This window comes from Vipera berus (assembly GCF_964194415.1).
Source record: "Vipera berus genome assembly, chromosome: 7".
NCBI lineage: Eukaryota > Metazoa > Chordata > Lepidosauria > Squamata > Viperidae > Vipera > Vipera berus.
Window position 1 is genome coordinate 20,441,171 of NC_138209.1, and position 16,840 is coordinate 20,458,010.

Genomic DNA, 16,840 nt, shown 5'->3' on the forward strand with positions numbered 1-16,840 from the left:
GTATAAACCAGAACCGTAAGAAGACAAACCAGTACACGCAATTAAAAGTAATCTTCAAGATTTGAAAAAAGTTTATATATCTTAGAAACTGCCTTGTATGATATTTCTGCTGTCCACTGGCATTCTTGCATAGAATTTACACAATCTTATTGAAAAATTTCATTGCATAGCATTATTAGACTTCTCACAGTTGGCTGCCATAGATAATAGGAAACTGTTTTAATTTTTTATACATAACCATAGAAAGAACTTTTCCTTCTTTTATCAATTCCAACTCTTTTTAAAATAAAATTAAATGTGTGTCTTGTTTGTAAATGAACAATAGCTTTCATCACACACATTCCATTAAATGACGAAAGGATATTAAAGGCGTGCAATAAATTGCTGAATAAGAAGAAATAATTGGAACAAACCCAGATAGTTGACAGAAGACCAAAACCATCAAACATTAAAGCCTGTTTTATGAATAGTGTAAAAGAAAAGGGGAAAACTTTACTACTACTACAAATGAAAGGCAGCTTCTGTGAAAAAGAGGGCCATTTTTTCCCCATAGAGGAGATTCTCCATAGTCTTTTGCAGCCAAAAAGAAACTGACTTTAAAAAAGAATTATGTGCAGGATGATGTATCCATATGTTCTGCTATGTCAGCTGAATTCATCTTAGTCCAATTATGAATACACACCCAAAATAATAAGCAGGGAAAAAACATAAGACTGTATATTCAGAATATAAATGAGATATTTCATCTTTCAATAAAATGCTACTTCAAGGAGAGGGTTAGGTTCAATCTCACTGTACTGAAGTGCTTGCTTTACAGATTTAGATAGTTTCTCATACAAATAAATGCTCAGTTTACATCATGACCCAATTGCATTCAAAACTGGTACCATGTTGAGTCAGCTTTTAGTTGAAAAACATTGCAAGCATCCAGCACTGAGTAAAGATGAATCTTAAGAGTTTGCTAATTTTGGATAACTGCTCAAAGTCAACCACTCTAGTTGGTTCACATGGTGTGGTAGGATGGAGGGTTTGTTGTCACTGTGTGTTGGGGGGGAGAGAGCACGGGGGGAGGCTCAGCTAATCTCAATGTACACATGTTGTACTTTGACAATAAAGGTTTATTTATTTATTTATTTATTTATTTTTGATCTTTAGCTTGTTTAGCTTTTTTTAAAAAAAGAATGTAGGAATGTTTTATTGTAAATTGTTTTAATTCATCATATATCTACTTTGGAGTAGAGTAGTTGCATTGATTTAAAAAAACAAAGTTGAATTGTACCTACACTTAGAGAGAGGGGATCTTTACATTGATTAAAAAAAAATGGAATATCAAAGTGGGAGTACGCCTTCCAAAACATTCTGACCATGTTAATGGGCCATAGAGGGGGGATAATAATTGTGTAAACATGGGTCCGGACTACCTACGGGAGCACCTTCTGCCAATGTCAGCACCCCACCGTCCTGTGCGCTCCCACAGAGAGGGCCTCCTCAGGGTGCCACCGCTCAAGGAATGTCGGCTGGTGGCCCCCAGGGGGAGGGCATTCTCAGTGGGTGCGCCAGCCCTCTGGAACAGCTTACCAACCGAAATCCGGATGGCCCCCGACCTCCGCACCTTCCGGCGCGAATTAAAAACTTATCTGTTCCAGCAGTCTGGCCTGGCCTGATAGCTCTAATCTGGGGTCCCAGCTTGTATTTTACTATTGTTTGTTTTCACTATTGTTCATTCTGTATGCCTACCTTATTCTGTACACCGCCCCGAGTCCCTCGGGAGAAGGGCGGTTTATAAAAACAAATAAATAAATAAATAAATAAATAAATAAATAAATAAATAAAAAGTAATCCAAATGACCCAAAGAGTTATTCCTAAGTAGGTTAACACCAGACAGAACATCAAACAGAACTGTTTGTTTGGGGCTGATTTTCCTTCAGTCAAATAATTACCCACCAAACAATTTTTTTTAAAGTTAACTACCTCTTCCAACATCTATGATTGAGATGAATTCCTAAAAAATCCTATAAAAAGACAAATCCTTCCGGTTTTCTACTTTTGTGGCCTACTCAGTTTTCATCTGTTACAGACACTGTGGGTTGTGTATATGAAAAAAGGCACGACAGAACAAACAGAAATAGGTAAGGCTTTCTCATTCCAGCTGCAACAATACTATTTCAATGAAAATATATCTATTATTTTTTATTTATTCCAATGGGAGGTGGGGGGAAGTGAAATAGTAACTTCCTAGTTTTCAGTACAAGATTCGGGAGACACACAAAATATAGAAATGATATCTAGAAAGGAACATCTCACACTAGGTGCTACCAGTGTATGAAGCAGAGTTAATTGAAATGTGGATCTCATTCATACCTCTCACCAATGTGTGAATTTGGCCCAAAGTTAACACTCAGTGATTATTCTGCTACCTTTATAACATGCATAAACATTTCTATATCCCTCATAGGTTATATTTTGCATTTTTTCAGCGTGGAGAGAGGAAACCTAACAAACCACAGGGCAGGTCACAACACTCTAAGCTCCTGGGGGAGCAGTTTCATTTCAACAGGAAGGCAAACTTCCCCCTTCAGCATTAGGTGTAAGGGAGTCTGTGAGGAACTGAATGCAGCAAGTGATAACATGAACAGAATCTATTCAGCTTGTGCATCCTCTTTCTGCTAGACAAGTTGGGGAGGCTTGGGAGCAAGAAAACATCAATCCCTCCTTTGGCAGACCTGCTCTTGCTCTGCCTCCGTGGCAAAGGACCATATCTACCAAGAAGAATAACAATGGATGGCAGTTCAGGTGGGTGATGCAGTTGGCGTAGCTGTCACCAGCAGGAGATCAGTGCTTCCCAAGAAGCAATTCTGAATTAGTCCAATGGGAGTGATTTTTCAATGAATGTTTAGAGATCTGAACCTCTGTGGTCTTTTGATGGGCAGTTCACAGAATGGCCTATTGAACCAAAACATTCTTCGGAGGGGGTTTTTACATCTCTTGTCTCTCCCTAACTTAACTAAGATGTCAGAGAGAGATTGAGTCTGCTAGCCTTCTAATGGTTGCCATAAAAAAATAAAAAGTAAAAATTGTTAATAGGGGTGATAACTGAGACTGCAGGAGGCAGAAAAAAAGGAGAAGCTGGAGATAAAGAGTAAAGGAGCACAGGCTTGATACAACATATAATATCTGCCCCATCCAGTGGTGGAATTCAAATAAGTGAACAACTGGTTCTCTGTGTGGATGCCACTTCCAGAAGTCCGTTCTGGGCCTGGGCAACAAAAAATTAGCTACCAGTTCTGCCAAAGTAGTGCAAACTGGCTGAATCCCACCACTGGCCCCATCACTACTAGAAAAGTGCAATTTGTTCGTTCTATCAATATGCTTTCCAGAAGCATCAAAAGTCAAGTTTGGGACTTAATTTTTCTTTATTTACATGTACGTAATCACTCTATGTTTTTTAATCTTTTCTTTTTAAATATTGTTTTGACTACTCTTGAGCTATTTTAGAATTATTTAGTGTGCCTTAGTTTATAACAGAAAAATAAGGATCACAAAGAGCATAATCTGATTTTGACACTTGAATTTTTCATAAAGCCGCCATCTCTGTTAGTCATTTATGAATTGGAATTTGATTAAGCACTGGAAAGTTATCAATTATAGGTAGGTTAAACATTCTGAATTAAGAGACTTAGCAAAATCTTTAGTTATGAATATAAGGTGACAATATTACTAAGAATTTTATTTCTTTTATTTTTGAAATAAAGCATTAACCAGGCCACGTTTTCCTAATAATCATAGATTTTAGCAGATTTATATAGAAATGGCTGCTTAAATTAAATCTTATTTATTCAGAGACAAAAAGAAGAAGGTGAAGATGGGGAAAATTTCATTCCAAATTCTCCCCAAGAGGAAAATAAATAATTAGTCATAACTTCCTCCAATTTAGGTTACTGCAAGTATGGTTAACTTTAATTTCTGTAATCTTCCATTGAACACAACCTCAAGTCATATTGCTGGGGATTATGGAAGATCAAATACTGTATTCTTCACTACCATCGCTTGCTTTTAAAAGAAAAAAATCTGTTATTTTTAATTTATATTTTACCTCTCACATATTTCCAGTGATGATCTGAAGAAGAAATGTTACCTGTTAAAGGTCCATTCAAAAAGGCAGAAGCTATTCATAATTTCGTGTGTCCATTGCCAGTTCTAACACTGGTAGCTGTATTTGTTGTCATTAGTTTGTTCTTGGTATTTAATTTTAGTTCCATTTTTTCACTGGGCTTCTTTGCTTTCACTACCAGAACTTCCAACTCATTTGCATAGTCAGCTACAGTATCAGAGTAGTGTCATCAATATCAAAGTAATGTCATCTTCTTCCAATCTTGCCTCCCTCGGTGTAAATATATTCAGCATATAGTCTGAATAAAAAAATGATAAGCATATAGCACTATCTCTTTGTTGACAATCCAGGGCCAGGCTGTTTTGCCATTTTCCAATATCTTCAGATAAGTAATATAGTTCAAAGGGAATTAAAAAATAAAGTGGGAAAGTGAGAGACCTGACTGAAATTTAAAAGCTTATAAAATTCAGAACACTCGTTGGGCCTTATTTTTAAATAATTACCAATTTATGATAAATATGTTGAAGAAACTAAACAAATCAAAATCTGTATGTTAAATAAATGAACATCTAAACAGGAAAACTGATATGCAATGAGAATACTGATGGATGAATATTATACTTACTGCAAATATGTCATTCACAATATTTTCATTTGTCATATTATGCCTGTATCAATTGCCAAAAGATATAGTTCAATTAAAAATTCTGGTAGAAATGCAATGTTTAGTTAAATAATATAGTTAAATAAAGCCTCTCCCCACAACCGTGATTCATGCACTGTGATTCAGTCAAGGACCATTATGTCAATAGATGTGCCCTCACAGCACTTAGAGGCCTACAGGTAGTCCTTGTCTTATTTAGGGACTGTTTGAACTTACAACAATGTAAGAGACAAAGCAGCTTTGCAACCAATGCTTGCATTTACAATCATGTTCTGCAATTATCTGGTTGCCATTTGCTTGCTTCGCAACTAGCTTCCCACAAACAGCATTAATAGTGAATGCAGAAGTAAAAGCAGAAGTCACAGTCACAAGATGTCTCACTTAATGACTGAATGGGAAGTGACATTGTAAGACTCTCAAGGTTGCGTGTGATTTTTTGCTTAGCTATGGAGTTGTCATTCACAATTCTGGTTGCTAAGTGAGGACTATATGAAATGAAATGAAACTAACAATTCAGAAACAGTTCCTCACCACTAATTTATAGGGTGGCTCAGTGGGTTAGGACGCTGAGCTTGTCGATCAGAAGGTCGGCAGTTTGGCGGGTCAAATCCTGAGTGCCGCGTAGCAGAGTGAGCGCCTGTTACTCGTTCCAGCTTCTGCCAACCTAGCAGTTCGAAAGCACATAAAAATGCAAGTAGAAATATAGGGACCACTGCGGTGGGAAGGCAACAGCGTTCCGTGCGCCTTTGGCGTCTAGTCATGCCGGCCACATGACCACGGAGACGTCCTCGGACAAGCGCTGGCTCTTCGGCTTTGAAACGGAGATGAGCACCGGCCCCTAGAGTCGGAAACGACTAGCATGCATGTGCGGGGGAACCTTTACCTTTACCTTTATATTTTTCTAGAACTGTTTACTTTCACATTTCTCTTTGTTTACCATTCTTGCCGAAATCAGATTTTCAGGAATAAACACCCCTCCCACTTTTGTGAGTGTGTATGAACTTTATTTTCTTTGAAGAAGTCTAATAGCATGATTTTATGCATCACAGTTAATATTGAGTATTATCCTTGTGTCCATTTATGAGTGAACTTAACAAACTGTCCTAATTGGAACTCTCTGTAAGGTTTCTACTTTAAATCTTCTAGTTTAGGATATGGATTATGACAGATTAAATCATGTGAAGAATTGTCACATAATACAATAATGCAAAGCAGTTTTCTGGAATAAATTGAGCATCCAGGAGCAGGCCACAACTCCCAAACTTTGACAGACTACTGCCAAATTTGAAGGCAAAATGTCCATATTTGGGTAGCACCATTTTTTTTCTTTTTCTTTTTTCAAAGAAGATAAGAAACCTTTGGGAGGTACTGCTCCACTTTTATCCTGACCCTTCTCCCATGCCATCCCTCCAAATGGTTCAAATTATCACCCAATTTGTAATCTGGGGCTGTTTTGTGGAGTTGAAGGGTTAAGGATTGGAATGGGGGTAGTATGCTCTGAGATGCCTAGTTAACATGATATTAGATCTTTATTCCAAAAGTTAGCAGTTATCTTCTTAAAACCATCAGCTCAAGCAATCTAAATAACATGTAGAGCAATCTAGACAAAATTGCAAAATGATATTTGTCTGCTGGAACTGAATGAAACCTTTTACTTGTCTAGCCAGGAAACAACCTGTTTTCTGCAATTATCTTGGAAACTCTCAATTTTTGGATTCAAGATAGTATGAAGTGAAATGTTGAAAACCTCCTGAACCATTTCTGTTAAAGGGTTCTTTGTCCTGAAATGCACATATGCTGAAAACTAGAATAGCATATGCAATGTCTCACCTTACAAGATAAATTAATTTCACTACCTGCTGAGTGACAGCTATTGCACCAGCCAGCTCTAGCAGCATCAAGTCAGTCCATAGCCGTGGGGGGATAATCTTAATAATCTCCATATTTTCTTAATAATCAGATTCCTTGTTCTCTATCCTTTGTTCTCTTCAAGCAGTCCACTGAAGTCACCTAGTACTGTAGTCAACATTTTATTTACTGAATAAAAAAAAGCAAAATGCTCCAAATATTTGTTTGTTCCCGAGCATACTCCAATACTTACAGTAAAGCATATGTATGCCATTCTGTCCAGCATGCAAATTGGTTCTCCCACAGGGATGAATTTTGGGCTTTTTTTACAATAATAATGTGGCTGCTTCTGACTTTTTTAAAAAAAAGCTTCTGTTCTTTTCTGTACAGCTTTACACATTATGACTCATCTATTATGACATCCATCTTCAGTTCACAGGAGAGGCAGTGACAGAATATTTCACTAATGGTTATGCCACACTTGAGTTACTGTTTCTCTCTTCATTCATGAAGATAAATGTCACAAGTATAATGCACATCAAACTTATCTTGTTTTATATTGTTTTTCAGCCTAGAAACATAGTTACAAAAAAGGACCAGCAGATAAAATTTGAAAAAAATTATTACTGTCTCCTGGAACAGAAGTCTATGCATGTTGTATCATTTTAATGTGAAATAAAGATCTTTTAGATCTTTTATATTCCTTTTACATCTTTTGAGATTTTATTGGGTTATATATATATACATATGTGTGTGTATGTGTGTGTGTGTGTGTGTATATATATATATATAGTATAAATGTATGTGTGTGTTGAGATATATAGATATAGATATATAGATATAGATATAGATGTAGAGATAGAGAGATAGAGATAGAGACAGAGATAGAGATGGATTTTTTTTATCCTTTTAAATTCTTTGCAACTTGCATTTGTGAACATGAGGACATTCCTACCCATATCTGATGTCAAGCGTGACAGCTGTATGCAGCCTGAAATCAGTCTTGATGCAATGAATAGCTATTTTCATTACATGGCTGAGTTTCAAATAATGATTGCCATTATTGTCCACACGTGCATATCCCCAACTCCCCCACACCTGTTAATGATCAATTCTATAAAACTGATTTTCTTCTCTCGTTTGTCTAGTAGTTTGAGCTACCATTAAAATACTGTGGGACAGTTTATTTAAGGATTATGGTTCTGAAGGAATATATATATATATTCGACGGAATCCCATCCGTCATCATCAGGCTGGTGGCTTTAGCTTCCTTCTTCTTCTCCCAGAAGAAGGAAGCTAAAGCCACCAGCCTGATGATGACGGATGGGATTCCGTCGAAACGTTGCACCTACACCTTTAGTTCTACGCGGGAGGAAACCCGAATGACCGAAGATCCACATATAAACACCCGCGAAAACCTCAGAAAACATATATATATATATATATATATATATATATATATATATATATATATATATATATATATATATATATATATATATATATATATATATATATATATATATATATATATATATATATATATATATATATATATATATATATATATATATATATATATATATATATATATATATATATATATATATAAAATTGATTAGCCCATATAGCCATGCTTAGAATTAATGGAGCTAAATAATCCACATAATATCTGATTGCTCAAAATACAATATGAATTGTAATGCAAAGCTCAGGAGAAGTTTAAGGAGTTTCAAAAGAAATAATAGGAAAGATTTTGGATACAGATCTTAAATTCAGATACAAGCCAATGGTCCCCAGGAAGTTATTTCAGGAATTATGGATTATGTTTGATCATCTAGAACAGGGGTAGGCAACCTTGGCTCTTTTATGACTCATGGACTTCAACTCCCAGAATTCCTGAGTCAGCATAATTCTGGGAGTTGAAGTCCATGAGTCATAAAAAAGCCGAGGTTGCCTACCCCTGATCTAGAAGATTAGAAAGAGGTCTGATTCCAGTCTGTAGGTAGCAATGGAAGCATCCAAAGCCAGTGCTTTTCACTGTCAGAATTCCAATAGAGGAAATGTTGACAAGAAAATGAACAGCCCAAGTTATTAGTGAGTTTCTATATAGCATTGTTATGTTGGTGGGATTGAAGCAGCTTGATTGATGGAGTCTTTGTGTAGGAAAATTTGAGAGAATTTAAAAAGATATGAGGTTGGAAGACTGCAACGTACAACTGGGTCCTCCTAATATGCACTACTATCTTAATCTAGTGATCTACTTTATCTCCACACCTACTTGTACTAAAGATGTACTGAATTGTAATATTTTTGTCATATCATTAGATAGGAATTGGGAATGTATCTCAATATAATCCCTTAAATCCTAGGTATATATATCCTGTGTACCTGTGTGTATGAGTATGTGTGTGTGTGTTTGTGCATGTCTCTCTCACTGCTTACATCAGTGCCATGCCTGTTTTGATCACTGATATTTCCTATTAAAATTTGATCAGGTATTAGGAGGGACGTATGGCTGAGAATTTGAAAAGGAGTGACCAATATGATTTCAGATTTGTGCTTAAACTGAGAAGAGTATAGGAGACCTTTTTATTTATTTTCAAAAAGTAATTATACATTTGGTATCTAAACTTTAGTAGAATATATCTCTGAAATAAAAAAAGGATTTCAGCATAAGATTAGAATTCAAATCTGTAAATACAAATATATTTCTACCAGTATTCATAATATTTTATTTTGGTGAATGGATAAATGGCCCCTTTCTTTGTCTTTCTTCATTCTAGAAACTACACGGGCTGCAATGCATAAATAATTAAGTCCAGAATATTTCTGTAATTCAACAGAATTTTAATTAACTGTTGCAGTAGTTGCCAAGGAGCAATTTTTGGTTGACTGAATTCTTAATGTTCTGTGTTAATTGAGAAATTATGTTTTGATATTCAGATTTAATCCCCCAAATCAATCCCATGTAATAATTATGCATTAAAAATCAACTAGTGATTTCAGTTAGAAAACAAAACAAGGAAACCAATATTATCTGTCAGAATCCAGTCTTTGAACTTTTCAGAGTATTAAAAACATTTGGCCAATTTTTCACTAAGAAGAAATAATCATTGAAATTTCCTAAATGTGAATTGACTTGTAATGATATGCAGAAACAAGTTATGGCCCACATTTTTTTAATGAAAAAGTCCAATTAAAGACTCCAAATTAACTATCAGTTTATGTAGTTATATAATTTTGCAAGTGAATCTTTCAATAATTTATAAATAGATAATTCTATTTATTTACTATTAATCAAATAATATAGCAATAATAATAATAATAATAATAATAATAATAATAATAATAATAATAAAGTTGGAAGGAACCTTAAAGGTCATCTAGCCCAACTCGTCCTTCTCCTCATTAAACTAGACATACCCAATTCCAGCAGTCGTTCCTTATAGGTTTTAGCCTCCAGTCCCCCAATCATCTTTGTTGCTCTTCTCTGTACTCTTTCTAGAGTCTCAACCTCTTTTTTACATTGTGGTGACCAAAACTGGATGCAGTATTCCAGGTGTGGCCTTACCAAGGCATAGTAAAGTGGCATTAATACTTCATGTGACCTTGATTCTATCCCTCTGTTAATGCAGCCTAGCATTGTGTTGGCTTTTTTGGCAGCTGCAGCACACTGCTGGCTCATATTTAAGTGATTGTCCACTAGAACTCCGAGATCCCTCTCACAGTTACTACTATTGAGCAAGGTACCCCCTATACTATATCTGTACATTTGGTTTTTCTTGCCTAAATGTAGAACCTTACTTTTTTCACAATTGAATTTCATGTTGTTAGATAGCACCCAGTGTTCAAGTCTGTCCAGATCCTCCTGTATCTTAAGCCTATCTTCCTGAATGTTGGCTATTTCTGCCAGCTTGGTGTCGTCAAATTTGATGAGTTCCCCATCTATCCCCTCGTCCAAATCATTGATGAAGATGTTGAAGAGCACTGGGCCCAGAACAGAGCCCTGGGGCACCCCACTACACATTTCCCTCCATGATATGCGGTTCCATTGAGGACCACACACTGAGTACGGCCAGTCAACCAGCTATGTATCCATCTGGTGGTGATGCTGTCTAACCCACATTTTTCTATCTTATCAAGTAGTACTTTGTGATCTACTTTATCAAATGCCTTACTGAAGTCCAAGTAACTTATATCCACAGCATTCCTCTGATCCACTAATTTTGTCACTTGGTCAAAAAATGCAATAAGATTTGTCTGGCATGATCTGTTTTTGACAAACCCATGTTGGCTTTTAGTAATGACTTTGTTTGCCTCTAGGTGCTTGCTGATTCATTGTTTGATTATCTTTGCTAGAATCTTCCCAGGTATTGACGTCAGGCTGAGACTACATCAGCTCTTTTCCAGTCCTCTGGTAGTTCCCCAGTGCTCCAGGATCTTTGAAAAATATAGTTCAGTGGTTCTGAGATCACATCTGTCAGTTCCTTGAGAACCTTGGGGTGTAACCCATCTGGTCCTGGTGATTTGAACTCGTCTAGGCTGGACAGGTGCTCACTTACCATTTTCTTGCCTATCTTAACTTGTGTTTCTATTCTGTTTTTTATGGCACTATTTTTGATAGGTTGGTCTGTTTTTTCCCTTTGTGTAAAGACAGATGCAAAAAATGAGTTAAATAGTTCTGCTTTCTCCCTGTTGCTTGTCACCTTCTTGCCACTTTCACCACTAATGGACCAATCATTTCCTTCACTTTTTCTTGATTTTACATGTTAAAAGAAGCTTTTTTTGTTATTTTTGACTTTGGTCACAAGCCTTAGTTCATTGTGAGCCTTAGCTTTCTTCACTTCATCTTTGCAGGCTCGGGCTATTTGCTGATATTCTGACCTAGTTATGTGCCCCTCTTTCCACTTTCTATACTTGTCCTTTTTATCTTTCAATTTATCAGAGAGTTCTTTATGCAGCCATGCTGGTTTCTTTTGAGAGCTGTTATTTTTCCTCTTTGTTGGTATTGTGCTAGACTGGGCTTTTATTATCTCACTTTTCAATATTTCCCAAGCTTCTTGAGTTGTTTTCCCCTTGAGGATTCTCATCCATGGAATGCTTCCCAAGCTCTCTCTAAGTATATTGAAATTAGCTCTCTTAAAGTCCAAGACTCTAGTTTGACTGTATTCTATTAATAATTATTATTATTAATAGCATAAAGTAATTGAATTTATATAGCCACTTATCTCACTAAAACATCTCCTTTTAGAAGGAACAAATTTATTTAGTAACACCTAAAAGACTAAGAGTGGACAAAATATTTTTTGCAAAAATATTCAAATAAGTTGTTATATGTGCTAGATTACTGTAAGTTAATTGTGCGCTCAGCAAAATTTAGGCATATTTGCATTTTTTGTGCTTAATTACTTTGATTTTGAAAATACCAAACTGTCATTCTGACATTTACCTCTAAAATAAATCCCCAAAATTTTAAGTAGTAAAAAATCTAATCATGTTGCCCAGGCATTCCTATATTAGAACAATACATGTTTTGTATTTGCAAATTAAATAAGTTATGAGTAAATTGAGTTTCTGTGAGACATTTATAAATTAATAATAGGCCAAGAGCCCCATCAATAGCAAGAATATATTATTAAAACTGGATTTTACTCAAGATTAGAAACTATCAAAATCAAGCTGATATAAAACCTAAACTGTCTGACCATCAAAAAGGATAATTTATAATTAACAATTTCCCATGTCCTTCTTGAATGACCTCATCAAATTCATACCAGAAAGAAGTAACCAAATAAGAATCATGCTTCTTGTTAAAAACCTATGAAAATCAACCTAACAAAGAAAGGATTTCTGTGCTTAAATTTCCTTTCATAGAAAACAAATTTATTTTACTGATTGACAATTTTGGCTAAATTATTTTGTAACAGTAAGGTCAAAATGAACGAACATGTACAAATCTTATAATTTACAATTCACTATCTAGAGGTCTTCAGAGTTACTAACATCATTATGCTTTCTGTCCGTTATTTGTGTTGCTTTTTTCTATGCCATCTTAATTCTTTTGCATTCTTTAGATGGCCTACTCTATTTTTTAGTTAACAATTGTATTTATTCTACTTAGTAAACTGCTGGAAATACAATAGGTAAGATGGGAAAGTATTCAATGATCTCCCATTTCCATGAAATCTATGATATAGCGGTCCATTTTTAAAATTTTATTTTTATTTTATTAATTTGTACCTTTGAATCAGAGTTTATTCCTGGCCATTACCTGGACTAGTTCTTGCAGTTTTCTTGGCAAGATTTCAGAAGTAGTTTGTGATTGCCTGCTTTCTAGGGCTGAGGGGGTATGACTGGCACAAGGTAACTCAACTGGCTTTGTGCCTAAGGCAGGAGTAAAGCTCACAGTTTTTCAATTTCTAGCAGAGTGCCTTAACCACCATACCAAATTGGCAGAGGGCCATAATCATTGTTTATTGGTGGCAAAACTTATTCCTCAAAATAATCTGAGAGAAATCAAGTTGGCTCCATTTTTTAAAAAAAATTACCGGTAAGCTATTCAAGAAGAGTTATGGTAACTGATAGAATGTGCAATACTATATTGTTAATTTATTTTATGTTTAGGGACTTAGTTTAATTGTAATTTTAGCCTTACCAAGGATGTTTTAATTTTCAGTAACCAATTTTTGTCTGCTGTTAACCTTCAAGAAACTTTAATCAAGATTTTCATACTTTTAGCTCAGCCGGGGATGGAGAATTAAAGTTACTTTTATAAGACTAAAAACTAAAACAAAAAACCTACATCAGCTATTTGTATTCCAGCATGGAATTGCACCTTACATCAGGATAGAGTAGCTCAAGGATATTTAGTAAGTTTCCCAGCTAAGAAGAATAATCAACCAAAATCAAATAATTGTCTATATCCCACTAAATGTGTGTAGACAATGGAATGAATGGGTATTATATTTTATGCCTCCCAACAAAGCTATTATTTCAGGAAAAAACAAGAATTTAATAATTAAAATAAAGCAGTCTTCTCTAAAGCAGAATCTCTCTAAAGATTCACAGCAATTACTGTGAATCCATATGTTGGAGGCTATCAAGGTTAAGAAAATTTGATTTATAGTTGTAGTAATTAGGTTAAAAATGGATCTAACTGATCAGATTTCAGTGATGTTATTCATTAAGGGCATTTGTTATGATTAGATATTCTGTTGTCCAGTGCTTTTTTTGTAAAAGAAAAAGGTGCCGGAACTCACACATGTCATACAACCCGCCTTGCCTACCCTACAAGGTTCTATCCGAAAAAGGTGCCGGAACTCCGTTCTGAGCGTTCTATGACAAAAAAGCCCTGCTGTTGTCCAATCATTTTCCATAAGAAAGGGGTTAACTTAACTGTGTTTAAATCAATGTTTGAAAGTCTTTTGTAACAGTTTCAACTGGATGTCTGGAAATTTTCCCCTCTCATCACTTAAATCCTAATTATGATCCTTTCCTCCCACAACTTGAAGTACAGAATAGATCTTTAAAAAAAATAGTTTATTGATTTTTAACATAATCACCTTAATATTTGGTAAACAGCATGTTGTCTGGGTTTATATTTAAAAAACAATCAATAACTATTAATTTCTATAATTCTATAGTCCATATAATTGCTTTGCTTGATTTTCTCTTTTTCCAATAATATTCTCTTTTGCCAACCTTAAAATAATGCAGTTATTATTTGAATAAATGGCAATTAAATATAGACATTTTTCTCGTGTTCTGCAAATAATAACCACCTCAATATAAAGCTTCTTTTCTAATTGATCATCTTGATTGCCTCATCATAGATCCTGTTTACAAAATTCTTATTTAAATTTGTTTTCCCCACAATATTCAAAACATTCTCACTGGTTAAGATTTTCTCTAAATTAGTTACACTTAAGTATTTAAGTCTTTTTTCTCATACAAGCCATCCCAACACTTTTACATTTCTCATATCTTAAAAAAGAAGAAAAAAAGAGAAAACATTTCTTTTATATAAACCATCCCCAATTTTTTTATATTTCTCATGTCAAAAACAAAACACAAAGGAAAAAAGAAAGAAAAAATACTGTTACTTGAGGGGTTCATTCCTCTTAAACTAATCTTCATTTATATCCAAAATCTTTCTATTTCTTTAACCATATTCAAACAGATATTTAATTTTTAAATATTCCCTCTGGTAAATCCCATCATCTAATTTCTTAATTCTCACTTTAGCCTTTCTTTTTTTTTTGCCGAACATCTTTCCTGATCAATATGGTTTGCTGAATCAAAGAGTCTTCCCATAACCTTGTAAATGTTGTTGCAAGTACAAAAGGCAAAACAGATAAGATGTTTTTATAGGAAGGTTTCACCCTTCGTATTCACTGAAAATCTTTTCCTTTCTTTCTTAATTTCATTTATCATTTTTTGTCTCTCAAATTCTCATAGTTCTCCTGGCAGAATCCATTTTGTCAAATCTTTTTTCTTGTCCTCAAACTTATTTTGTGATCTTAGAGTATAGGTTATATTTTCAATGTCCAGTATTTCCTGTAAGTTTTTTTCCATCTGGGTTAAGTCATGTTTCTTTCTATTGTTAAGTTCCATCTTGAAAATCTTTCTCCTCTGTCTCGTATTCAGTTGTCTGTGTTTTCTGCTCACTCTCTATTTTTATTTTTTGAGAGTTTTTGTGTTGTAAAGTTAAATTGGAGATGTGTTCATTTATATTTTCAAAGTTATTTTTAATTTCCTAGTTGTTTGAGATCATTGTTGTTTGGATTGGTTGCAACATACCATAGATGTCCTTCTGGAAAGTATTTGTTTTTTTCTTGGTATATTCTTTCTGCAGATCTCTGGTTTTCCATAATAGCTAAAAAGTCAGGGTTTTCCTTTCTCTGCCAGACAGCTTTAGAGTCAACGTTGAGTTGGTATTTGTAATCCAGAAAGCTCAATTCTTTTTTTTAGAGTTTATAATTCTCACTTTGTAGATAGTCCAAAATGTTTTCTTTCTTTTTTTTGTCACAGCTGTTCTCTGTTATTAAGACATTGAAAGTCACCAAAAAAGTTATCTTTTTCTGCGCTTTGCCAGTTCCTGTAATAAAGCAACTGCAGTTGTATATTTTCATCCACCACTAGATGTCAGCACCAGTCAGTAATAGACAATTGTTTACTTCTATTTTCATGATTTAAAAGGAAAATCTTAGCAGATTCCACCGATTTCAAACTTATCCAAATTAAGTCTTATATTCATTTCATTTCAGTATATTTCTGTTCCCCCTGAAAGGTTTAATTCGCTGCTTCCGTCTGTAGGAGTTTGGGGCAAAGTTCCCCCTCCTTCTCACTTTCGAAGGCTTTTTGCTTCTTGGGGTTTTTCCTTCTTTTTTCTCCCCCATGAAATCAATTTTCAAATAGAAGAGAGAAAATCACTGTTTTTACCCAGTTCCAAACACATTATTTACAGTCAGCTTAAAGTAGTGCTTTTGGGCTTTGGCTGCTTGTAGTTTGAGCTAGACTCTGAAGTTAAGCTAGCCTTTCTCCTACTGGTTTCTGGAGGGCTTTTCCCAAACCGATCGGATTGACCGCTATCTCTCTGCAATCAGTGGGACTTCCTTCCTTCTTTGTTACCTCTATGGGGCAACTTCAGACCCATTTAGGATCCTCTAGCAGGCAGAAATTTGCTGCAGGGTGCAGAGCCCTGCAATCCCTTGGCTGCTGTGCTACTACGCAAAACTGGAAGCCCTGAAGTATAGAATACATCTTAAGATGGCTTTCAGGTTGTGCTCAGGCAAAAAATGTTTCCCCAAAAGTAAGACCTACCCCGAAAATAAGCCCTACCTTGATTTTTTGGGGTGGGCCTAATATAAGCCCTATCCCAAAAATAAGCCCTAGTTTAGGGGCGAGGTACACACTTAAAAATCAACCTATGGTGTGGGTGGAGGGGTGGAGCTGCCCCACACACCTTGCACCCCTAACCTGACAGCTAGTCTCTCCTCGCTGGCCCTCTTATTCTCCGGTGTCTTCTGTAGCCAGGCCTGCATTTCTCAATCAGAGGCCTTTCCGGAAGACCTCTGCTGCTGAGAACTGAGTTAGGGATTGTATTCATAGCTTGGTACTCAGTTGTAGTGGCCTTCTAGAGAGGCCTGGCTGTAAAATGCAGGCTGGAATGCATTTGCAGAATGAAGCTGCTCCTTCAGCTGCAGAAGAAGTG

At 35.4% G+C, this 16,840-nt stretch overlaps 1 protein-coding gene across 1 annotated transcript in view; it reads left to right on the forward strand.

Annotated features, from left to right (window-relative positions):
• The first annotated feature begins 2,634 nt into the window (after nt 1–2,634).
• The window catches only part of BANK1 (B cell scaffold protein with ankyrin repeats 1), a 173,810-nt gene continuing 159,604 nt past the window's right edge, over nt 2,635–16,840 (forward strand). The window contains 1 exon segment of the mRNA XM_081332237.1: nt 2,635–2,794. Within this exon segment, the coding sequence (XP_081188363.1) occupies nt 2,779–2,794 (16 nt within the window). The 5' untranslated portion in view covers nt 2,635–2,778.